The sequence below is a fragment of the Pyxicephalus adspersus genome, chromosome 10, assembly GCF_032062135.1.
Source record: "Pyxicephalus adspersus chromosome 10, UCB_Pads_2.0, whole genome shotgun sequence".
Taxonomy (NCBI): domain Eukaryota; kingdom Metazoa; phylum Chordata; class Amphibia; order Anura; family Pyxicephalidae; genus Pyxicephalus; species Pyxicephalus adspersus.
The window spans coordinates 30,643,030-30,670,520 of NC_092867.1; the positions used below are offsets into that span (position 1 = coordinate 30,643,030).

Here is a 27,491-nt window from a genome sequence, read left to right on the forward strand (position 1 = left end):
AGGTCAGTGTTTGACAACAATGTCTGCTAACCTAAACCCCTAGGCCCAGTCATGCCTTGGCATGGTATTACATTTCACATGTTGGCCCAGTTATTCTTTGGCATGGGGCTAATGATATGTCATGTTTGGACATCTCTTAGGCCAATATATCGTGGGATGATGTTAACAATAAGTCATGTATTGAGAATTGTTTTTGAGATTCAGTCATGGCGTTAACAATATATCACGTGTTAGGATGTCTCCTAAACCCAGCAATGCCTAGTGAAGTGTAGAGACCTTAACTAACATAATATACAATTATTAATTGAATAATTCGATATTATGTTATTTAAGGTCGCTACACTCCCCTGAGGAATCCACAGAGTGAAACGCGTTGAGTTAAGAGACAACTGTGCTATCTAAATTATTCATCCCAATATTTGTCACAGCAAACCTCTATGTATCTTCTGCTATGTCTATTGCCTATTTATATAGCACCAACATATCACGCAATGCTGTACATTAAATAGGTGATGCAAATGACAGACAGATTCAGACAGTGACACAGGAGGAGGAGAGGACCCTGCCCCGAAGAGCTTACAATCTAATAAAATTCACCTCTACCTCTTTCTTTTTGTTTTGTATACATTGACCATGACAGGGCTTGGCAATTAATTTATTATTCTAAAAGAAAAGGAACCAGAATGGTTTTTTTTGGCTACTTATATTTCAATTAAAACAGAATTCAGTCATAATAGTATATTCAAAAATAAGATATATAGGCACAAATACTAAATATGGACGTTATGGACCTTTTTTTTAATGCATTCAAATCAGGCAATATTGGGGATGGTACCTTTTTGTACTAGATATAAATATCTATTGTGGTGCTTGAGTATGGGCACATTTGCCCTAGTCAAACATAATAGGAAATCTTTGTATTGAAGAGTTAGGGTCTCTTTTTTCCCGACGCGTTTCGTCTAAGTAGCTCCTTCAGGGGAGTTTGAGACATATTATGTCCATACAATGAATGCAAGCAATATTGTAATGTACAAAGTTGGGACAATTGGGCCTAAAAGCCCTCTACCTCTTTCATTTTTGTTTTGTATACATTGACCATGACAGGGCTTGGCAATTAATATAATAATAGGAAATGGGTTACCCTTTCCCCCTTTTTGGGGATATCCTTTCGATCCAGTCATGCCTTGCCATGGCACTAATGATATGTCACATATCTGGATATCCCTTAGGCCTAGTTATGCTTTAACAAAAAAAAGTCATGTATTGAGAATGCTCCTGAAGTTCAGTCATGCTTTGGCATGGTGTTAATGACATGTCACATGATGAGTTGCCCCTTAGACCCAGGTATTTCTTGGCATGGCATTAACACTATGTCACATGTTGAGTACCCCTAAGTCATGCATTGGTATGGCTTAAACCATATATCACATCTTGGGAAGCCTCCTAAGCTCTGTTATGCCTTGGCATGACGCTAGCAATATGTCATATATTGGGATGCCCTTAGGCTCAGTCATGCCATGGCATTACTAATATCATATGTGTTGGGATGCCTTTGGCCCTAATCATGTCTTGGCATGGCGTTAATGATATGTTAAGGGTTGGGATGGTCAAGTGAACACCAACGCATGCTGAGCTGCAATGCATGTATATGATTTGTGTGCTGCCATTAGTAATGAATGGCACTGCAACATCTAAACACATATATAGTGGTTTACCACACGAAATGAGTCATGTGTCTGATAAAACAGACATTTTATTACTGATAGTAAATGTGACCTAAGAATGAAATCCAAGTAATGGTAATCTTTTGTAACGTAATTTAATTAGTTTACAGCTGCATTGCTGCTATTTATACTCTGCTATCTGCCACAGACTGAACCCTAGTAGGCGTGGCCTAGCATGATAACCAATCAGAAGGTACAGCCATCGAAAAGCAGAACTATTCTGCGTATGAAGTGCAACAGAACGTCACAGAACTCGCTAAAGCGAGGCTTGAGTCGCACCGCGCGCTGGGGGAACTCACCTGAGGGGTTGCCACGTCAACCAGCCCGGGCCGTGACGTCAGAGATCGTTGTAAACATGTTGCTGGAAGGCATGTGAGGCGCCACATGGACCTGGATGAGGCTTTCCTGGCAGTCGGGGAGTTCGGCTGGCATCAGAAGCGGCTGACTGACTTCCTAGTGCTGCTGCAGGTCAGTCTGTCATTGAGAGAGGGGGCTAGCAGCCATTCTGTCACATGACCCATGTGTAGATATTCCTGTGTAGTAGACTCCTATTATCTCTGTGAAGTCAGTGGCTGCTGCAGAACCTCTTGCGATGCTTAGCTGTTCTCCAGGTCTCCCTAGAAGCACTAAACAAGGCTGCATGGTTGTGCTGGAGTAACCCTGATGCTGTGTGCAGCATATCCCAGAGCAAGTGGTGTGAAAGTGTCCTGCAAGGGACTGCAAACATAAATATTATTTATCGATAGTTTGTGAAGCTGACACTCTATGGCATGTCATCCCATCCTTGCTGAGGATCTGTTTAGAAACATAGACAAAGGATAGAGGTCAGGGTGGGAAGCAAAGAATGGAGAAGACAGACCCATGTATGCACCTGAAATGAGCAGCAGTGCTGTGTTCCTGATTTCTAGCTTAATCGCTTCCAAATAAAGCTGTGTGGTAAATTTATACCTAGCTATACACTTCCAAAAATTTCTTTCTGACAAGCTCCTTGTAAAATTAAGTGCATGCTGTCCATGCCCAATTTCTGCCTTGACAGGTTCCCAACAAAGATCTATGTATGCCAGATTTTTATCTTGTATAATAGAGAAAGAATGTTATCAGGATTGCTTGTATAGAATTATTTTTCTTAATGAAAAGGTTACATTAGATATAATGTTTGCCAAGCCTATAAGTTTTAAATATCAAAAGAGAAGAAGAAAAGGGAAAGATAGGCTCTTATGTGTGACTTAAGTGTTGACAAAGCAAATATATATATATCTCTCTCAAAGTATTGAGCAAATCCCATGTACCGACGCGTTTCGCCAGATTGGCTTCTTCAGGGGATTATTGAGATCATAGTAGTAGGTGCGATTAAAGTAAATGATAATAATTCTTTGATGCTTAAAAACAAAGGTAAAGAGTATCAAGGAAATATCCACATTGGACTACCCCTGGATCCTTGAGATGTTTAGTACTGGTGCTTGATATATATGGGTTTATAAATCCCAGGAATATTCGGAGAATATAGAAGAAGTGATAAAGTACTTTAATGAAGGAATATCATCAGGTAACATATTGATTAGATACTAGATAATGTATGTGCATCCTGGTATTTACTCCTGGTTAAATGGAGGGTTAGTCCTTCACTGATCGGTAATGTGCCCCTAGAGTGTAGGCAACAGATGTTGTGATAGGGTAAAGTAGGTATCACTCTCCTGTCTAGGAAATTGCGTTATCGTTGATAGTGGTGAAGTGAAGGACAGGACGCCGGCACACAGTCTCAAAGAGACAGGTTCACTTTCAACAAGTACAGTAGAACCCCCGGTTATTCGGAACTCGGATAACCATAAAATTCAGATAACTGACACTTGACAGCTCTGCTTTCTTAATTGCTTCGGCAGCCTTAGCAGAGCTTTGGAATGTATTCTGCATCCAGGAACACATGCCACAGTTCTGATGGCTGCGGGAGGAATCAGGAGAGCGAAGCAGAGCTTTGTGATTGGCTGAGAAAAGGGAAACCCTGATTCCTAATGGCTCAGGGTTTCTCTTTTCTCAGCCGTTCAGCACTAGAGGTGAATAGGGACAAGTCTCCCCATTCAAGTCCAGTGCTATATGGCTGAGAAACCTCAGTTTCAGAGTAACCTCAGTTAACCGGATACTACACTTATCCAGAATTGGCAATTCCCAGTGGGTGCCATGTAACAGAGGTTCTACTGTATTACTGCAGAAACTAGCTTCCTTCCGCCATCCTGTTGGTTACAATTAGCTCCTCCATTAAAATTTGTGTTTAACTCTCTCAAACTGGACCTAAAATGTGGTGCTTATATATTGAAGCCAGTTCATGATTCTTTTAAAGCAAAACCAAGCCCTGGGGGTCATCACCGTTCCCCATTCCATTGAATGCACTGCCATCCTCTCCCTTTATTTGTTCCACATCCAAATATTTGGGCCGTCTGGATTCTGGATTGGTCGGGCTGGAATGCTGTAACTCCTGCAAGGAAGGAAAGACGGGATTGCCCGGTACCTCTAGCAACATATACTGAGCTGGGCTACAATCAGGCAGAATAACTGCAGAAGGCACATCACCTGTCTTTCTGCAATGTACCTGCCTGATGTCAATTTTGGAACTTTAGTTTGGTTTGGAAAAATTATGTATGAGATTGATCACACATATTTCAAATTTGAGGGCATGACAAATAGGTGTTTGTACTACAGATGGTTTATATGCACACAGTGACCATACATCAATAAAATACTCCGCTCCATCTTACATGACCTGCTCATTCCTGGGCCTGGATCACTCTGTACTTGTTGATGTCCCAGGTGCATGGAGTTTATTCACTGGAACTCCACTGAGAATGGGAATAGATTGACAGTTCAAGCTCTCAGGAACAACAACATCGGCTGCAAAATATAGGTGTATAACATCTGATTAATTAAAAAAAAGACAAGTCAACAAGTGACATTAATCATGGCACTGCTAATATCATCCCAGAAATTATGTAAGTGTTCTGAATTTAAATAGATAAGGAAGACTGCTTTATGACTGTTCAGTCTGAAAATCCTGGTTGGCAGGTTGCCATGGTTCAAGGTTCTTTCTCAATGATCAGGGAGACGTATGCATATATGCCATGATGTTTTTGGATAAGTACTGAAGCAAGTGGATGAACATGGACGTGAATTATTTTTTTCAGAAAAAAGTTGGCTGACTGTTTTTTTTTTCTTCCTTTTTTTTTGACAGGTTTCCTTTTATCTGATTACTGTGTAATAGGGATGAGATTTCAGAATGTGGAGCTGGTGGCTCTGTTCCCTGGGCCTGTGCATTTCTGAGAGGAAGACCAGAATGTAGCATCCACCTAGGCAGTTGTAGATTGCTTGGTCCCAATGCTCAGTATAAAAATCCAGTAAATGTAGGTCCATGCCTAATATCTACTTAGTCATAGGTTTAATAACAGAGCAAGAAGGACATTCCATCATCAGTATGAATTCTTTGACTTACACAGTCTTCATTTTGTGTACTTCAGATATATATACTTTCTGTATACTTTCAGATGGGAAGCATGGCAAGGTTTTCGTATTCAAACCTATGAATGAGCAAATCGGCACCTTGGACTTTTTCATGGGCAAATTCTTCTTTTTATTTGGTCATGTACAATTTACCCCCTATGTACTGCATTTGACATCCCAATCATTTGAATGGGCAGCCCAATGCAATACATTGCACAGAAATGTAGTTCATGCTGCACTTTTCAAAGGTGCAATGCAAGCCAGTGTGTTTGGGGTTTCATTAATAAAGCACAATTTAACACCCCAACGCATATTGGATGCTTGTTCTGTGTTATTATTTCAAAGTACTAAAGTCAGAGACAGCCAAGCAACTACTATTTTGGGGGAGTTTGTAATGGCAAGGTTTCTCTCCAAATGTACTTTATTTGTATACAAATATACTTTTTCTTAAGTTTTTTTAGCCCCCCTCCCACTCTTCAAATACTAATGGCTCAAAAAAGTCATTGCTTAAGGACCTCCTCTCCCCCAAAAAAGCTCTGACCCATTGGAAGAGTACATTTTTGTGGGTTTCCAGATATCCCATACTTCCTGAAAGCTGGGGATGAAGTATTTTCTTTTATTATTTTTTTGGGGTTTGGTTTGTTGATCAATGACTTTCTAAAGCTATTTAAGTGCAGCAGGGTACTCATAGCAATGTAGATCGTTTGTTCTATAGCAATGTAGATCGTTTGTTCTATCGGACCTTTCTCTGAGAAATTCAGTTGTCATTTTCGACCTTGTTCTATAATATACAGCTTGTTTGCTGTTCTGATCCACTGCCTTTAAAGTGGAATTAAGTGGAACTAATAAAGTGGTCCCTTTTTACAAAATAAAGGATCAGGCAGGTGGGTAATGCAGAGGAGAACAGGCGATGTCCCTTTTGCAATAGCTTGTCCTACCTGCCTATCAGGCTGGGAAAATGTAAAAAAACTGAGCTGTGTTTTGGTCAGCATTGGATACCAGGGAAACCCTTAAATCCCGGCTTCCCTTGAGTGTGCCAGGGATTCATGATTCATTCGAGCAGAGTTAGAGAGGGTAAAGGGGAAAAAGCGGGACAGGACATCAGACCATGGACACCAGGCCATGGCCAAGGTCGCCTTGTGGAAAAAATCCAGAGTATGCAGCTCAGATGATCAGCTAATTGTCAAACGGTTATCAGCATGCTTGTTTCAGGTGTGACTGTGGCTCCAGACACCAAAAGATCAAGTTTAAACCTAGGAATTGCCATTCTTTGCAGTGAGTTCAGTAATGGCAGCTTTCATACTCTGAGTGGTAGGTCCACTTTAAGGACTCCTAGGCTTCATCTTCTGTGGAAGCAGTGTGCACAGCAGGGGTGTCAAACTCTGGGGCCAAATCTGGCCTCCAACGTCCTTTTTTTTTTTGGCCCCTAAAGGAATCCTAAATATGAACTGCAGCTGGCCCGCCACTTCATTGAAACAGTGCCACTACTACAATTCCTGGCATCACTTGCGTCTATAGACCAGCGGGCTCTCTGCCTCTGCGTGGCCCCGCATTGGACTGTTTTATAGACACAAATAATGCCGGGAATTTTAGTAGCAGCTCTATTTCAATGAAGAGGGAGTTTCAGCGGAGGGCCACTCTTAAGATTGTACTCCGCATTGCTTGCGTCTAGCATTTCCAGCACTCCCACCTTTTCTTTGCTTTGCTACTCCAAGGCATGAACTTGAATGGTTGGATTTTCATAGAAGAATATTATTATTATAATTGTTAGCCTGTGCAAGAAGGTTACCATTGAAATTTAACTCAGAAGGCTACAAATAGAGAAAAAGACCTAATATTTTTTCTTAAATAAAATTATTTTTTTTTATGCCTTTTTCTCTATTATAGGCTTGTTCCAGTTGAATGTGAAGGAAGCAAAACCTCTTTGTTTCCAAGTTGTTATGAAAAGGGTTTATATCAAATGAGAAGGAAAAATGTCCTCATTTTTTTCAATAAATTTCAAAGTTGGCCCGCGACTTTGTCTATGTTTTTATTTTTGGCCCTCTGTGTATTTGAGTTTCACACCCCTGGTGTACAGCAAGCTTTTACAAAGCAGTTTCAAAGCTTTCATCCAGCTCTAAGCAGATTTATTGAAGCGTATAATTTAGTGTTATGCTTCACCAGCTAATGACATAGGAATCTTTATTGAATCCATCAGCTTTCTTATCTATTAAATGGCAATAGACTTTGTAAAGCATTGTCGCTCTATAAATAGAGGCTAATAATATTTAATAACAAGAAACAAACTTAAAACAAAATAAAACTTGAGAACCTATGAAATGTTGGCATGTTTGTTTTCTTGTCCCTGACCTGTATATATGACATGTACAGATTCCATGTATTATGGATACCCCATTGTCATAGTTATGTTCTTAAAGCAGAACTCAAGTCAAAATGTCCCCTTTGCTTCTGTAGATATGCTACACAATTATTTCTTTTAGAACTAGATGACTAGAATCTCATTAAAAAAAAAAATTCTTATAAAAAGGTACAAAGTCTATAGTCACGCCACTAGCTGTTCCTTAAAGGGGCTCACAATCTAATGTTACTACCAAAGTCATATGTCTTTATTACAGTCTAAGGTTAATTTTTTGGGGGGAAAGCCAATTAACCTAACTGCATGTTTTTGGAATGTGGGACGAAACCCACGCAAACACTGGGAGAACCTGCAAACTCCATGCGGATAGTGTCCTGGCCGAGATATGAACCCGAGACCCAGCTCAGCAAAGGCCAGAGTGCTATACCACTGAACCACTGTACTTTAATGCACTTCAAATGCAGATAGACCAGAAAGGCTGTCAGTATCCATACAGTGACTATATTGCTCACTGGCACCCAAGCATCATGTGCATGCTACAATATGTAGCATCTAACCTGAGGGAGTGGTTCAGTGGCATGTGGAAGCAGTAACCTCCCTGCAAGTCTTGACATACCATTGGGATCAATTCATATTGGTATAATTAGTGTTTTTAGGAAAAAATAAATGTTCATCACCAGACACTTCCACAGTGCATGAGAATGATTTCTGACGTGCACATTAAGGATTTGTTTTTTCTCAAAACCAGTCTGTCCTAATTCAGATGGGGGCATGTGGACCTCAATGAAGAACATAGAGTTATATCAATGGAGGGACTTGCATTGTTGATAAAAAAATTGCTCTCATTGATTCCCTTGTATTTCAGAGAGAAATAATTCTCATTTGATTTAATGTTCGTTCTTTGCTATGTTATCTCAGCAGTTGCTATATTTCCTGCAAGCCTTGAGTTTCTGCAACCCCCATTGAGATAATTGGCTATCTAGACTAAAGTATCAAACCTCTTTGTGGCAGCTTTTATTTTCCGAAATAACAAGATGGTTTGCAAATCTTAATAACAGCCCTTTGTGATAATCTATTTTGCTTGGTTTTAGTTAGTGCTTTTTGTAAAACCAAAATTTTACTGTCACCCCAATAGCTTGAGTTTACAGTCATCTGAAGTACTTTTAAATCTGAAGTGTAATGAGCCTTTTTTTTGTCTTCCCTTGTTTCTCCCTCCCCCTTAATTAAAATGGCAATGATATTATGACTGTAAAATACTTTTCAGTATTCTATTACCTGACTACCAGAACTAATAGCATCATCATTATGTGCTTCTTGTTTAATATAATGACTGGTGGAGGAACTATCAGGGTGATGTGTATAGCTTTCTGAAAACAAGAAGTTGGGTAACACACATGTAATGAGTAAAATGAGTTTATGGTAAATATTCTAAGTCAGCCTTTTCTGACTTTAACATGTGGGCAACACATTGGGAAAACTTTCATGTCCCAGGGATCTCTGCTATACTGTGAGCTGTTAGTAGAGTATTTATATCAGTGTGGAGGTCATTGCGTAGAATGTCTCTTACATTGCTGGCCATTTTTAAAGCGTACCTAAACTCAGAAATTTTACTTTACATAAAAGGGAAGACAACCCCAATTATGTAAGGTCAAAATTTTGTTTGTTTAGTTTTTTTTTTTTAGTGTAACACCCTTCCCCCCCCCCCCCTAATTTTTGATCGCCTAGGTGACCGAGAATATAATGGGATCGTAAAGCCTCCCATGATATCTACATCATGCATCTTCGCCTACGTCAGAGGCTCTTGGGTGCTCCTTCTGCACATGCCCGAGAAGGAGCCTTTTTCTGAAAAGAGAGAAATTTGCCGATCAAAGTTTTTTCCAAACTATGTTACCCGATCTCGCGCCTGTGTCGGGTGACGTAGGAAGAAGAACCAGGAAGAAGAGGCGAAGATGGCGTGATGGCTGGGAGACGGATACCGGGACAATGTATGTGTGTGTGTATGTGTGTGTGTGTGTGTGTGTGTGTGTGTGTGTGTGTGTGTGTGTGTGTGTGTGTGTATATATATATATATATATATATATATATATATATATATATATATATATATATATATTATTTTTATTTTTTGGGGGGGAACTTTTGAGTTCAGTTCCACTTTGCGAATGTCATCCTTATAGATAGCTAACTGTTAAACTGACCTGAGATGTACAATTTGCTTTTTACTAAAAGAACCCCTTCAGGATGAACCGCAGGGCTCCACAGAACCCTGTTCTAAGCAATAACCCAAAAATTACACAAGCATCTAACTTTAATTCATCTTAAAAATTTGTGAAACTAATTTGCTGAACCTGGCTTCCTAGGTACTTTATTTCAAGTTGGAAATAGTATTTTAGTATTAGAAATACAGTTGTTACATAGGAATGTTGCTATCCCAACATCTTACTATCTGTTAACATGAGAAAGCTTGAGGCTTGATCTCCTTTAAAATTCAACTCTGTTTCAAAGTGCCAAGCTCTGAGTTATGTTAAAGCACCTTATGATAAAGTCTAGCTTTCTCGCTTATATGCTACCTTTAAATACTGTGGTGGACGGAATCCTGCTGCCTTCAGCTAACTTATATCTTTTTCCTCAATTACAGGGATATGTATGGCTCAAGGATATACAGATCTGCTTGATAACTTTTTATATCTGCTTGACGGTGCCTTAAGAATACTGGCAATCCAGTATTATTGTACCACTTAAACTGCATTGCAGCTGTTACCCAAAGTAATTATCAATTAATTCACTGGATAAAGTCTCATAACTGTTTTTTAATGACCTCATGAACTCCAAAGACCATAGGCCAGTTTTATCCAGCTCCTTGTGTAGTTGAATTATTTCTGATTAGCTTACAATTCTGTGTTTTCCTTTTCCAGAATTCAGAATGATGCATGTACAGGGCATTACAGGAGCCTGATACAAAGTCAGACTACAGTCAGGCTCAGACCTGTGGCAGGAGCAAGCGATCCTGCGTGGTTCGGCCACTCACACCACAGTGATGGTTCCTAAAGAAACAACGTTTCCAGATTTGATAGTGAGCGGCAGTGAGAGGCACTGAACAGATCGCTGCTACCTCCCATCATTTTCTAATCTTATTCTCACAGATTAACACAACATGTAGAATCTCGTCTAATGTGGGTCACTGATGTGTGGAAGCTGTGACTGCACCACGATCTTACCACCAGCCTGAAACTAGCCTAAGGCACTAATTAAAGATTTGAATATTTTTATTAACCATTCAAACAATCCTATTATACAAAAAAAACCCAAAACTGGGTTAAAATACAACTCTGATCAAAAAATAGATTCTGTAACTGGGGTAGACTTGTACGTAAAGGTATTTGTATGCGTTTTTGTACTTTAAGCAAATAAAATTGGACATTCACGCATGTGTTCCTTTTATGCATCTTTTTCCCTTTTGGGAGATTGGAACTCAAGGCAAATTGGATATCCATTAGGAAAACAAAACACACCATATAAATGCAAAGCTTCATGTTTTGCCTTTTCCTGTATAGGAATGTGTCATTCTGCTTCTCAAAAAATCCAAGTAGACCTTTGAGAAGTAATCTTTTTTTTATGAATGATTTGTAAATGAAACAGAATAGTTTTGTGTTCCTTGCTCCCCCTAGATAGGCGCTTTATCTGACGAGCTCTTACATTATAAATTGGAAGTACACTCTGCTCTGAAAAGCAGAGTAAGAACAAAAGATACTGCTGTGTCTGCACAGAGTCCTTTTATAAAATGTAATTTACCACCATTCACAATACGTCTATGGCATCCAATGTGTTGCATTATGTTAAATGGAGGACTGGCATTTTGCAAGCATGTTTTGGGTTACTGGTGGGAAAATGAAATGCATAATGTTATACATATAATAACTCTATGGCAGATGTTCTCAAAGAAAGGATAGAATATTTTCAGAAAGTTATAACTTGGAATAACATAATTGCTTTGATGCTTTACATGGCAGAAAGGTGATTTTTTCCCATTCAGTCTATGGCTTTAAGTTTTAAATATTAAAGCTCCATACTAGGGAACAATTTTAACTAATCTGCCAGCTAGAAAACCAACAAATATTAGATTTGTGCTAAAAACAAGAAGGTTAACTTAATCTGATTTCTGTGTATTCCTATTAATCCAGAAGTACACACAGCTCAGGTACAGGTAGTAGTATTGTACTTTTCGACATTTGTGCAGCTTCCTATTTCTCTGTTACATTTAGACTTCCAAGGGAAGCTTGTGTGTATATATATATATATATATATATATATGTATATATATATATATATGTTTTTATTATACATTGTGACTTTGGTCTTTTTTAATAACTTTGTATGATATACTTTGGTATTTAAGCTTTGTATAATGTTATTTCAACCTTCAAATAAGTGTTGTGGCAACTATTGGAGTCCCAGTTCTTGTGATTTGCATGTGTAATTTGTTTCTGAAACTGAAGGACTTTAGAAATGCCCTTAGGGTAGCAAAAGCTTTTATGGTTGCAAATTCACAGTGGCTCTACTCTTTTATATCTTTATTGTTTGTTCCTAAAATTTAGTCAGTGGAAAGTATATGGTACAGTTGTGGTGTATTTCTTAACCAACTAAACCTCCCTACATCACTAGACTTCATCTATCCAAATGATCATAATAATTATTATTTTGTGGTTACTTTGATGAGAGGATGTTTGATGTCCACAGACATGAGATGGTGATCTTGTATTTGGTCAATATTACATTGATCTCATTTTTGTGGGTACTATGTTTTAGTTGGAAAATTCAACCAACCCAATCAATCCCTCCGGTTTGGTTAGTCGATGGAGTGAGATTTCCCACTGACACAAAATGTTCTACCCATTTAGAAATTGGAGATTATAATGGTAATATTAAAGTTGTATGTTGCAAGTGTAGGAAGAGATTTTTCACCTGGAATATTTGAAAATCCGAGGCAAGGATGTGAGTGTCATTTACTAATCACCAGCACCTGTTCCACCAAACACAATCTTTAGCCAAAATGCTGTAATTTAATGTAGAACATAGGGCCTGATTTAATAAAGCTCTCCGAGGCTGCAGAGAATACGCTTTTATTAGTGAAGCTGGGTGATCCAGCAAACCTGGAATGGATTTCTTAAAAGTAATTTGCTATTTGCTAGCAAATGTTTTAAATCCTGAACCAGATCCATTCCCCAAATGTTTACTGTGGTGCCTATCGTGATGCCCTAACCTAAAAAATGTGCACACCTGCTCTAGATCAAACTGTCCTTGGAAGAACATAAAGCTTCTACTCTGTTCTGGCTCCGGACTAAAACTTTAGTATAATTAAGGAACATTATGTCAGGTTAGCTTTAAATATGTTCTTTTTGTATCCATTGACTATTATATTGATGTTTTACTTCATACTCTACTGAGAATAAACATACAATTCAAGACTAATTGACATCCTTAGTAGCAAATAATGTTGTTATTATGAGATTCTGATCATCCTACTTCCTTTTATTGAAAACTATTTAAGTGCTAGTTGATTGTAGTGGGTTTTTGAGGTTGAAGACTCATCATTGCTGACAATATGCAAAGTGTCCTCCAGAGACCTGGTGCTGCATACACAATAACTATTAGCAGGGGACATACATTATGCTCCTGGATACAAGATTTCATAGTATATTGGTATTTTAGTAGTATTGCTATTGGTTATAAATCACCAAGTCAAGGAACTTTCTCTCTTACTGATGAATCCCCAGAGCTCCTTTATGTAATAAGGGTAAACTGTTGTCTTCTGCAAACTATAATAGTGTACTATATTAAAATCACCTTGATTATTCCTGCCAAGGAAACCCAAGTATCACAGATATAAATCAGAAATAAACTGGTGTATTGTTTTAAAAAACTTTGAGAACGAACCTTATATGGTCTTTTAAGGTAAGTGGTGTGATGGTATGTACACTTTAGCTTGCATGTTTTGAATCATAGACCTGGAACAAGTGTAGAGGCAAGACATTATGATTCTGATGGTTCTCAACCATTTATTGTTTGCATGTTCTGGATTGGTTGTGATTTAAAGTATTTAGAATTTGGCAGCATACATTTTTAGGGGGAAACAAGAAATTCTCTTTTACTTCTGATGTACTATAGGGAGAACTTGGTATATATTCTTAAAATGACAGCAAACCGTAATATGTTGTGCATGAGTTCATAGGGTAGCCATGTGGGCTGTTAGGAGTAATAGAATTTCTCCTGGAGCTTTTGTACTAAGGGACAAGTGTCACTATGTGATTTGTTGTATATATTCAGTGTTGAACCAAGAATTTTATTTTAAGCCAGGAGGGATAAAATTATAGGTTGGTGTCAGACCCTGTATTATGACCCAACTCTTCAGTAACCACCATAAAACAGCTGGGTGGTTACTGAAAAGTGCCAGGTAGTGCGCCCAGCTAAAAGGGGCTGTCTGTATTGCTCCTAAAATATTATTAAAAACCTTATTTTTAGATTTGTGGCTTTGTATGCACCTCATAGTTAATAATCAAACTAGCTCAGCACACAGGGCAAAAATAAAAACATGGTGGGTGGCCACATCTTTTTACATGCCTTCTTGTGAATCCTTATCAGCTTTTGCTGAAAGAAAACTCTTATTTACAGAGCTTACTGGCTCAAGTTAAGATTTACACACACATACCTAAGCCAAAACCATAGTTGCCTTGCTTTATCCCACTATGAGATTGACGATTGAGATACACTTGGAGTGTGCTGGCTTTTTCATAAAATACTGCTGCAGAGAAAGGTAGAAAGGCAATTGGATTATGTAAGTACTTTATTTGCCATTGCATGTTTTGTTGTAATGAAATAATGAGAAAAGAGGAAAAGGACCTTTTGGCAAGAATTAAGTATATTTACTTTAAAGAGACCACGGTAATAAACTCCTCTTAATGTGGCCCAATTCAAGCCACAATAGCTGACAAATATCCAATAAGTTATAAACACAGAGCATTGAGCATATTGATAAACCATAACAGCAGTTAACACCTATACAAGATTATAGCACATGGGTTTGGATCCTCTTTAAGAATGAGTGGCAGGTCCCCAAATATACTAAAGAACTTGCCAGGCAAATAAATAAATATGTAAAGTAACAATAAAAAGCATACATGTTTGTGGTAAAGTTTTAGACATCTGAATTTCCACATTGCACAAAGTTATTGGTGACCGAGCATCTGATAACCCAGCTGTAATACACAGACATTTCATCCCTGCCATCTGGTAGCCTCAATTGGTCTTGCAGAGATGCATCTTATATACGTATTGAATACATGGATATATTTTGCCAAGTTCTAGTACACATTTATGCTTCAAGGAATTTGTAAAAATGGCAACAAAAAAAGATCTGAAGATAAAACTAGTTGATATGTGCAGACATACTCTGCTTTTTTTTTTTTGTCCAGTGGAAATTTCCAGCCGTGAATACTGACAGTTTTATGTGTTTTTTGGGACGCAGACTGCCAAAGCCTCAAGGGAGTATTACAACCAAACTTAAAGGTCGGCTCAACAATCTCGATAAAATGGGGAGAAAAATAAAATCCTGCAGAGCAACATTGACTTTAAAGTGAAGATCAAATACCTGTTCTGTTTGACAATTTGGCAGCATCTGTTAGATACTTTATAGAAATTCTTACTTAAAGATATAAAGACACAGAGCAGGAAATAGCTGTTCAATTTAACCAGCTTTTGGGCTTGAAATTGACAAAATCGCAAAAGTCATTTCTCTGAATCTTCACATCAGTCAGAGATTTCCTGTTTTAGGCTGGGACTGCTTGTTAGTCTTTTATCAGTTGTTTGCAAGCACCTTGTTAAAAAAATAAGTAAATACTGAAGTCAGTTTATTGCTACTAAAGCAACCCTAAACAAGTAGTTCACTTTAATATTAGGATATTATTAGAATGTCAGAATCCTATTACCATGACTGCCTGATCACTGCAATACTATGCCATCACTTGAAAGAAGGGGAAAGGTAATTAGAATGGAACTTTACTAAAAATCTAATCATATTTGCTAGTTTATAAAGAACATGTAGAAATTGCTGCTGTGTGAATGTATCTACTAGTCGTCATTAGATGTATATCTGGACTGATAATCACAGGCACTGCTGCCTCTGACTTTTAATCTCAGATGATTCAAGTAAGATTCAGTAATGCCACTACCGTGCTGCTCAGTTTTCTTCATGCAAAAGCCCTTTGATAAATAGGTAGCCTCTGCAAAAGGCTGGCAATATTAGTAACATTGCTAAAGACTAGTTTGCCTTCCCTCCTTCTCACCATACATTTATATCGCGAAAGACCACACAGATCTTTGGCACAGAGCAAGTGATTGTTAAGCTGCGTACACACTTCCAATTTTTGTCGTTGGAAAGGATCTTTCACGATCCTTTCCAACGACAAGGGAGTGCACGATGCATGAACGGTGATGTACATACAGCACCGTTCATGCTCTATGGAGAGGGGAGGGGGAGAGCGACGGAGCGGCACCCTGCTGCGCGCTCTCCCCTTCGCTTTCATTAGGATCGGCTGTCGTCCATCGTCCGTGGATCCGGCAGGTCGGTCGTCCGGACGATGGACGACACCGACTGTACACACGGCAGATTTTCGCCCGATAATTGGCCAATGCCGATTATCAGGCGATAAAAATCTGACGTGTGTACGCAGCTTTACACTGACGACAGAAGGATTATACAGGAAGAGCTGCAATCTCCCAGTGTAATCTGCAAGACTAAATTTAAGTTCTACAGCTCATTCCTGCACAATGGATGAGCGGGCAATGCAGATTCCAATTAATGATAGTGGGAGGACCCTGCAGAAATCACAAGAACCAATTTTTTTTTTTTTGTGTTCTGAATTATCAAAATATTTTGCATTTAGATATACATGATCTACAGACCTCTGGCTGATTTGAATAATTTAACATAATGTTAATGATTTCACTCTCTAACAACTCTCTCCTAATGTTCCTGAGTTAAGCTGTTGTAATTGTCCATTAAAAATGGCCTTTAGGACCTTTTCTTATGACACTAGAAGTCGGTAATATGCTAATATTGGACTTTCATTTGCTTGCTCCATTGACGGGAAACAAACGTTTATCACCACAGACACCTGGAGGATTTGGATAACATCACTGTGAACATTCAGATTACTTATGGCATACCAGTAGTTTTTATTTTATGGACTGATAATTTAGTCCCTGCACTTTCACATACTACTAAATACTAAATACTAAAAGCAAGACCGCACACTATATAAATACTAAACTTTTTCTCATTTATTTATTTATTAATTTTGCACCATGACAGTTTGAGGAGGTCTGTATGATACTGGGAATGAGAACCTGGGCTATCTGACTTTTTTCCTATTCCTATTTATGAGATATTTACAGTGTTAGGGTAAATCAGAATGAGCAATTCTGGTACAGGAAAGAAGCCTATACAACTGTGCAGAGGTTTTGCTTTGCTAAATATTAGTTTATGGTTCTAAAGCAGTTTTCAATGGAATGTAGACACATGTGCAATATCAATGTGTATCTTGTGTAATAAATTAGAAATGTCAACAGAAACGATGACCAGGTCAGCAAGGACTGAAAGCAATGGATACATCAACATACAGGCTAAAGTAATCAAACCTAAACTTTTACTATAAGTTAGGCATATAACACTAATTTACACAAGTTGTTTTTACTTAGCTTTAAATCATGGACTTTCGTTCCAAATATTTGCTTGCAAAAAACACAGCTATTTCTGCTCCTCTCCTTTCTCTGTCTTCTCTCTGTCGACTTCTCCTCCATTGTTCTTTTCATTTATTGCTACAATAATTTATTTTTGTAGTCACCTAAACCCTATTTCCTGTTACACTTTTTTTTTTTGTTTTTTTTTTAAATTAGCCTTTAGCTTTAAAAATTATTAAAATGACCTCCGCGACAGCACAAAATCAATGGGGAGGCTGTAGTTGATCTTTTAATAATCTTGACATCCTTTCAGAAATGTTCCAACCTGTCCTTTGTGAATGATGGTATACTTAAATACATTTCACTTCCCTGGTGTTATACTTCATGTAACATTTTCTGTACTAATGTAATAACTAAACCTACTGTTAAACCAATCTTGTCTGGACTGTCTGCTGTATAATTTGATATGTTTTTATATGAACTAGCACCGCTAAAAATTTTGTAGAAAAAACTTTTGGGGTAAAAAGTAGTTTTCTTATTTGGTCATTAGGTATCCATTAATAATATTATTGTTAATATTAATAATATTAAACAGGTTTTATATAGTGCCAATATATTACCCATTGCTGTAGGGGTTGCAAATGACAGATACAATCAGTGACACAGGAGGAGAAGAGGACCCTGCCCCTAAGAGCTTACAATCTAAGAGGTGGGGGAAGAAGCACACAATAGGGGGATATGGATTGGTGCTTGAGTAGTGAGGGTTTCAGGAAGCCGAAAAAGACATATAAGCAAGTTAGAAAAGATGGGTTTTGAGTGCTCTTTTAAAGGAGCGAAAGTAGTAGCAAGTTGAATGGGACATGGAAGACCATTCCAGAAAGTGGGGGCAACTCTAGAAAAGTCTTATAGCTGTGCGTGTGATGAGGTTGAGAGATAGGAAGTCAGTAGTAGGTCAAAGAGCGGGGGGATGGATAAGTCTGGCTACTGCCTTCATAACACTGATCAACAAACATTTTCTTGCCAGGATAAAGTCATTTTAGGTTTTGTTTTTTTAGCTAATTTTGTACTAGTTCTTCATAATTTTGTGCTTAATGGTTACACAAGAAGTTCTTGACAACCATGACATAGCTGTGCCAGGCAGAAGCTTCAGGATCAGTCATGTAACTTGTGAAACTTGAATCATTTATCAGTTTCCGAATATGGGGTCCAACAAAGATTCCTGCTTTTCATTTTTCAGTACTCGATCCGGGGAAGAATCTACAAATGTGGTTGAAGCAATCACTGTCCTTGTTCAGAGCTCTTAACAAATGGCTTCATTAATCCCAACTTTATGTGTAGTGGAGGGAGGATGAGCCATTTGCTCGTTAATGATATTCGCTGCACCTTTTTTCATGTTTTCCCTTGGAGGCCGTGTCGGGACACGTCCTTTCTCTTCAGTCTTCTCCCGGTGAGTGCAGTGACGATCTCCGGGGTTTCCCGGTGACGTTGCTGCATGCGTCGGTGCAGGAGGCGGGGTGGGAAATTCAAATAACTTTGTATTGAGCTCAATACAAAAAAGCTGTTTTGAGTCCAATACAAAGAAATCTTTATATAATATATTTATAATTGTATTATATATATATTATATAAGCTACTGTACAATTACATTACATTATACACTATTTTTTTTTAAAGATTTTTTTTTTTTATGTTTTATAAAAAAAATTTTATTATTAAATTTATAAAATTTTGGGCATATTTCGGTGAGTTATGCGGTAATTCGGTGAATTATAAGTAATTATTGAGTAATTCGGTGAATTATAGCCCACAATCTAAAATAAATTTCCATGCAAAAAATTTAACACTTTTTGCATGGAAGTTTGTAAAGAATTAGAATACCCGGCGTTCGCGTACGTGTCCCTCGGCGATTCCTAATGATGTCCGTGCGTGCGCCCGTCGATGGGGGTCGTAGCGGGAAATTCAAATATTTTGTATTGGATTCAATACAAAGTCCTGTATCCAATCCAATACAAAATAATACAAAATATATTTATGTGGTTTTGTCTATAGGTATGTGAGTGACGTTGGACTCTGTTTTAAAATTTACCACACTAGGGAGGTGTTTTAGAAAAATATATTACTATACAGTATACCGAATTATTGCATTTTCAGTATTTTTGATTTATTTATGTATTCTTGTTTAGGCTGATTTTTGTGTTTTTTATTTAATTTTATTAAAGTACATTTTTTTTACATGATTGTGTGTTTCAAACTTTTTTTATATTCATGATATCTACTAGACCCTTGTTCGGACATATTTCTGTAAGTTACAAGATCTACAATTAAAAAAAAAAATTCATGAAAAACAGTGTACCGCTTTTGGTACAGAAATCTAGACATCAGTGGTTAATAATCCTGTTTAATAATAATATATTAACATTTGTTGTTGGTAAAATCGTCTATTTTGATTCCTGTATCACAAGAACTAGAGCCAATTCAATGAAGCTGATGTCATTTCTGGATTCAGCAGACCTGAAATACACTAAATACATTAAAAAAATCTTTGGCAAGTGAAAATAAAATTATTTTGTTGAGCTGTATAATAGACTAGCTGATAACCCGGCGTTGCTCGGATATTTATTTATTGCAATCTTATATTATACAGGAAAAGGATTCAAATAAAGCTATAGTGATTTTCTTGTCTACAGTGTTTCATTTTTTTGCCTGTGATTGCACTCGGCCAATTGCCTTATGTTTTTTTGAAGATATTTTTACAAACCAGAAATTTGTAGTAGAGTCTAAAATAAAAGTATGTAAAAAACATACATACATACATACACACACACACACACACACACACACACACACACACACACACATACTTACATACATACATACAGTACATTCAAATATACCTCTGACATATACCACAGTGCTGTACAAAGATCAGTGGTACACTCACATGAGTCATATATGTCTAGCAATTTTGGTTTAAATGTCTTGATGTGTTTCCTAGTGATGACATACACACATCCAAATATAGCTCTGACATATAGCACAGCGCTGTACAAAGATGACTAGTGCACTCACATGAGTCTCAGTCATACTGTATGGCAAGTTTGGTTGAAATGTCTCCATGCGTTTCGAGTGATGATGGAACACACACACACACACACACACACACACACACACACACACACTCTTATTTATAGATTGTAGAGGAGAAAGTCGGTTTAGTGGAATACCAGAGAGGAGGATGTTACAGTAGTCCAGACGAGACATAAGAGCATGTACAAGGGGTTCAGTGGTCTCTGGAGACAGGTAGGGGTGGATATTGGAGATGTTGCATAGGTGAAAATGACAGGACCTGGAAATGTTCTTAATATGGGGGAAAAGCAGAGGGCAGAATGGAAGGTGACACCAAGACAACGTGTCTGAGGGGAGGGACGCATTACGGTGTTATTAACGGTTATCAATCCTAAAATTTTATATTGGTATGTCTTACATTTCCACAATCACCCTTATTCTTTTTTTTGAAAAAAACAAAACACAAAGGATGATTCTCTTTTGATGGTGTGGGAGTCTTATAAGCCCTAGATAAGATTCTTTCTGATTTTCTAGGCATAGAGAATTACTAAAAAAAATCATAAATCCATAGTTCAAAAGCCACATCAACAGATTCATAAGTACCCAGAAAGAACCGAATGCCATTTGGGTTCAATTGACTAATTGGTAGAGGTTAAACTAAGCACAATGTTGGATACTATAGCTAGAAGTGTGCTAAGCTGCGTTCTTTATTCTAACTACAAATGAGAAAACAAGTGGTAAGATTCTAGTCAGAGCACACTGCACTAAGCAGTATTCATTATATTCTAGTAACAAAGCATCCAATTTATTTACCAGGCCAGATACGGTTTTTTTCTCTTTTTTTGCTAAATAAACAAAGGCTTTTATTCTCCTAAAACTGCTAGTTGCCTGGCTGCTGGACTGGAATTATGATATAAAGAAAATGTTCATACTATAAAATCAAATTGAACAGAATTCCTTAAAAGGAATCTTTGCTGTCACTAATATTTAAAGCATAAACACAAAAATAAACATAATATCTTATACAATACCTAAAGCCAACAAAAGCCTGTCTTTCTTCTTCTTATTCAAATGTTTTTATAATTTTTACACATTATTTGGAAAATGTCATGAATTTGGTGGAATGACCTTAAAAGTCCCATTATTTGATGATTTGACGCATCAAATCAAATAAAAATCACACTTTCTAATGAATTTACTTGCAGATTAGTGATTTAGTGTTGAATATCATGGATTAAATAACAGCCAGGAAAAAAAGCAGCCGCCATATGTTCTTAGTACCTTTCTTTACAAATTGAAACCTTGTGAATTTTCATCTTTAAAACTTCATAATACTTGGAAAGGATTAAAGTGTATGCATACACAGTTTTGAATAGAGCAGCGAATAGATAAACTGCTCTGTTTTTTGTTATCGATGGGGAGGTTAAAGTTGCGTACACACTTGCAAATTTTGTCGTTGGAAAGGATCTTTCACGATCCTTTCCAACGACAAGGGAGTGCTCGATGCATGAATGGTGCTGTACATACAGCACCGTTCATGCTCTATGGAGAGGGGAGGGGGAGAGCGACGGAGCGGCACCCTGCTGCGCGCTCTCCCCTTCCCTTTCATTAGGATCGGCTGTCGTCCATCGTCCGTGGATCCGGCAGGTCGGTCGTCCAGACGATGGACGACACCGACTGTACACACGGTAGATTTTCGCCCGATAATTGGCCGATGCCGATTATCGGGCGATAAAAATCTGACGTGTGTACGTAGCTTTAACCCCCCCTTCCCCATTCTTTATCAAAAACTAAAAAATAAAGTTTGATACATACATGCAATGATCTAAAAGGTCCATATTGGTTAATACCATTTTATTACAGTACATCTTTGCATTTACAACTTCTGCCAACTCGGTAAAAGTTCAATTGTAGAATTGTATACATAACCAAAGATCCTAGTTGTTTTATTTAAGGGTCTTCTTTTAAAAAAAAAATTCTGCTGAAAGCAGACTTGAAATTATACACAAACATGTACTCACATAATCACACAAACCCTACCCTTCAGGATGATGGACTATACCCAGGCAAACTTTTTACCATTCAGGGGAGCACAGACCAATTCTTTACATGCTCAAACACTGACATGTTGTGTTCTACCCATCACCTTGCCATCCGGTCTCCGTCAATATTAAAGAGCATCTGGCAGGTTTGACTTGTTTAACAAATGTTACTTGAGAAAATTTAATTATAACACGATCATTTGTTTTTTGTGTTTTTAATCTAAGTCATAGGCCAGCGTTAACATTTAATGGTTGCTATTCTTCTTTTCTTCTCCTTTTTATATAACATGGAAAAAAGGCTTGGATGCCTCCTCCCTTTACTCATTATCTTTGCAGTTTATTCTGAACTTCTGCTCCCTTTTCCCTAAAGCTATACAAATACACTCACGGTGTTATGATCAGTGACAACAAACAAAAACTTTCCTATGTTTTGCTGACAAGAGCTGGAAGCTTTGTTTCCCAATGTTTTTTTAACTCCAATTTATATTTGCCACCTCATCAACATTAAAACTTTAAAAGCTGAGACTACTGACACCAAACGTTCAGCTCTACATATATGCAAATGACATTTATTATTATTATTAATATTATTATTAATACTATTATTATTATTACTATTATTATTATTATTAATAAGCAGGATTTATATGGCGCCAACATATTACACAGCGCTGTACATTAACCACCTGGGTGTTAAACCCGACATAGTTCGGGGTAAAAACAATTGCAAAAAGTGTTAAAACCAAACTTTTTTAAAGTGTTAAAATATAAACAAACGTATTGCAATCTGATTGTCATACATTGTATGACAATCGGATTACAACTGTAAGAAAATACTTACCTGGTCTCTGCAGCTCCTCCGGACACGTCTTCTCTCTTCCTTCTTCTCCCGGCGAGTGCAGTGACGATCACTGGGGTTTCCCGGTGACATCGCTGCATGCGTCGGTGCGGGAGGCGGGGCGGGAAATTCAAATCACTTTTTGTGTTGAACTCAATACAAAAAAGCTGTATTGAGTCCAATGCAAAGAAATCTTTATATAATATATAAATAATTGTATTATATATATTATATAAGCCACTGTACAGTTACATTACATTATACACTTTTTTTTAAGATTTTTTTTTTATGTTTTATAAAAAAAATTATTATTAAATGTATAAAATTTTAGACATATTTCGGTGAGTTATGTGGTAATTCGGTGAATTATAAGTAATTATTGAGTAATTCGGTGAATTATAGCCTACAATCTAAATAAATTTCCATGCAAAAAATTTAACACTTTTTGCATGGAAGTACAGAAGTTCAAAAAGAATTAGAACACCCGGCGTTCGCGTACGCGTCCCTTGGCGATTCCTGATGATGTCCGTGCATGAGTCCGTCCATGGGGGTCGTAGCAGGAAATTCAAATATTTTGTGTTGGATTCAATACAAAGTCCTGCATCCAATCCAATACAAAATAATACAAAATATATTTATGTGGTTTTGTCTATAGGTATGTGACGTTGGACTCTGTTTTAAAATTTACCACACTAGGGAGGTGTTTTAGAAAAATATATTACTACACAGTTGATTTTTGTGTTTTTTATTTTATTAAAAGTAAAATTGTTTTTTTTTTACATGATTGTGTGTTTCAAACTTTTTTTATATTCATGATATCTACTAGACCCTTGTTCGGACATATTTCCGTAAGTTACAGGTCTACAATTTAAAAAAAAATTCATGAAAAACAGTGTATTTCTTTTGGTACAGAAATCTAGACATCAGTGAAACGCCCAGGTGGTTAAATAGGGGTAGCAACAGAGGAGAAGAGGTCCCTGCCCCAGGCTTACAATCTAGGAGGTGGGGAAGTTCTTCTTTACATTCATTCTTTACATTTTGGTGTTACTCTTAATCATGTGTATGTATGTATGTGTATATAATACCTTCATCTCAAGTGAATGTATGCATGCTAAGCACCAAATACTTTATCTGATCATTCCCAAAAGAACTATCCTTTTTCAGGCATTACATAGTTACATGGTAAGTCAGGTGGAAAAAAAGCCATCAAGTTCAACCACCATTAAAATGTATATATTTGTTTTGTAAATTTTTAATTATTTTTACACCAAACAAACACATTCAGGCCTAATAAATGAACTACATTTATTACAATTATTATAATTATATTATTATTATTATTATTTTTATTATTATTACAAGTATTACTATTTATTACAAGTATTTACTACAATCACTCAATATTTATACAAATTATTGTGTGAACATTCTAGATGTGTTAGTAAATCAGCATTGTTATGTCTGAATTTAATATATTGTTAAGAAGCAAGAAATTATATACTTGGATGTTCCTCTGACAGCAGGTTCCCTATTTTTTTGTTGTTGAATACCATCAAGCTTTATAGGTATCAATTACATCTGATTATTGAAGATGATAGTCTTATAAGATTTAGGGGAATTCATATGTTGTAAATTAATTCATATTTAAAAAAAATTGTAAGGCCCTGGTCAGCACCAGTACTCTCCAGACACTAGTCCCCCAATCCAATGCCGCAGTCTTCACCTTTCCCAAGCCCCAGTTCAGCCTCGGGGCACTGGTTGCGTCTCCCAGATTACAGTTGCCCCAGGGAATTATTGCGCAAAGCATGGTGTCTGGGAATCGGCTGGCAGAAGACCAGGGGCCCACAGATTAAGCAGTACTGGAACTACAAGGCAAATCCAGAGTACAAAGCCATGGTCATACATGGGCGATCAGTCCACCAAACAAGATGCAGAGGGAGTAGGCACAAACAGAGTTGGGGTCCCAGGCAGAGGTTGGCTCAGGCTGTGTATAATTGATGAGTCAGCTAAATGCTAAAACAGGCACTGAAATCTGGGAGCAAAGAGGCTATAAAGACCCAGCACCCAATGGTAGCATAGGATTGATCAGGAACCACTCTGCTAATCAGCTCCTGCACAGCTCCAAATCCCTTTCAGCTAAAGGGAAACATGGATGCTTCAAACCGCAAAGCACTAATTCCTAAAACTCGCCGCTGGAGTGGGACACTGCTTTAGTGGGACACCGCCCAGCCAGAAAAGCATCTCCTAACAACAATGCTGTGTGGTGTATTTATGACATTTGGTTGGCTCTCTAAAACAAACCATGACAAGAATGTTATTTACAGTGTGTACTCTTTGCTGTCCTTTTTTCTCATTTACATAAATTAGTAAAACATCATTTTTCAGTTTACCCCTAAAATTGATGTCTTTATTTTTCTTTTTATTTAGTTTGTAATCCACGGACATCGTGGTTGCAATCATTGTCAGTATGCCTTTGGTACGAGTAACTCTAGCCCATATTTATATTGATAGGGTGTTTAAAGTAGCTGAATTGCTGCATAATGGGGTTAAGATGGTACTAATCCAGATTCATATTCATCTGCTTCCTCAAGTGTTCCTTCCAGTAATAGCAAGTGCTCATTATGCAAATAGGTCTATTGTTAATTGATTATCTAAAGATCAGAGGTGACACACTAATTTCTTCTGTATATTCCTGAAGTCTAGTAAATGTCACTCATTAAGTTTCTCTGAAAGGGTTATAAATGACCTTGCCATTGTAAGCCAAAGTTCAACATTTAGGTTAAGGTTTGTATTGCTGCACCACTTATTATCAGATTAATATTTATAGTGCATACAATCTTAACGGAATGGTAATAAACATCATCATTAATTTCGGCACTTTGATGGCCCACACACTATATACAGTCCTGTTTTCCAATTACATCTTCCCAGTTCTTAATATTGAATTATGCACATGTGTTCAACATATCTCCATACTTTATTTACAAATTTGGTGGAAGCACCATACATGAACCAAATACACAAAATTGTTATTGCTCTATAACAGGGATGTCAAACTCAAATACACAGTAGGCCAAAATTCAAAACTTGGAGACAAAGTTGCGGGCCAAACTTGAAACTGAAATAGCATTGCTACTACAATTCCCTGTGTCAAGAAATCAGACCAATGCAGGGCTTAATGTTTTGAGTAGCTGTAACTCCCTCTTCACTAAAATAGCACCGTTACTAAAATTCCCAGCGTCCCTAAAACAGTCCAATGCGGGGCCACGCATAGGCAGAGAGACCGCTCGTCTATAGACGCGAGTGATGCCGGGGAATTGTAGTAGAGGTGCTCTATCAATGCAGCGGCGGGTCAGCTGCAATTCATATTTTGTATTCCTTTGGAGGCCAAAAAAAAGGACATGCTGGCCAAATTTGGCCCGCGGACCAGAGTTTTACACCCATGCTCTATAACAGCTTAAATGAAAAATTAAAATGTAGGTAACGGTTGCTTGCAGGGTTAGAAAGATCTTAGGAACCAGAGAAAGGGGAAAATTGTAGAATTTAGGTCTAACATTACTGAAAATAAAATGCATTAGTGCATTGCATTGATTTTTATTTTTCATGGCCAGCATGCTGTAGAGAAGGATTCTAACTCTGTGTGTAAGCAGTGGTCTCTCTGCAATGGTCTTAACACCTACTTTGAGTTAGACCTATAGCCCTGCAATTGGCAAAGCTCATATTCCCTTCTGATTAGAAGTCTTTACCTCTGGCAGGTTGTGCATCAGACTTCTCCAGAGAAACCACTACTGTACAGAGAACAAGGGATGTGTACAGGCAGAGAACATGCTTTTCTTCCCAGTATCATTGCTTTCTAAAGAAAATGTGCTGTAAAACATTGCACATCTTTTTTGTTTTGATGTGCTAGGAATGTATTTACAAAAAAAGCTTGGTTGGACATTTAGAAGACAAAGTTCCTTGGAGCTTCTAGGCTGGGTTGAAGCAACTAGTGTCTGAAAGTTATTTCATCCATCCATCCCGTAATTGCCCCTGTTACCAAATAAGTCTTTTTTTTTTTTTTTTTTACTATGTATGACATACACAGCAAGCTCTAATACACTAAACGTCAAGTTCAGTTTTCCAAGTCTGTGTAGCACAGAAAGGTTTGCAGTACCAAGGCTTACCCTCTGAAATGGGAAGTTTGCATTTTTATTAATGTTCATTTTTTTCACTTTAACTATTTTTACTCTTGCATCAGTATAACA

General features: G+C 37.5%; 1 protein-coding gene across 2 annotated transcripts in view; it reads left to right on the top strand.

The window, feature by feature from the left end:
* Positions 1-1,983: 1,983 nt before the first annotated feature.
* The window catches only part of LOC140339183 (solute carrier family 22 member 15-like), a 152,229-nt gene continuing 126,721 nt past the window's right edge, over positions 1,984-27,491 (top strand). Inside the window, exon 1 of one of the 2 annotated variants that reach the window (XM_072423735.1) lies at positions 1,984-2,192. In XM_072423735.1, the coding sequence (XP_072279836.1) occupies positions 2,109-2,192 (84 nt within the window). In that variant the 5' untranslated portion in view covers positions 1,984-2,108. The remainder of the gene's footprint in view (positions 2,193-27,491) is intronic. The other variant, XM_072423736.1, reaches the window with a different exon arrangement.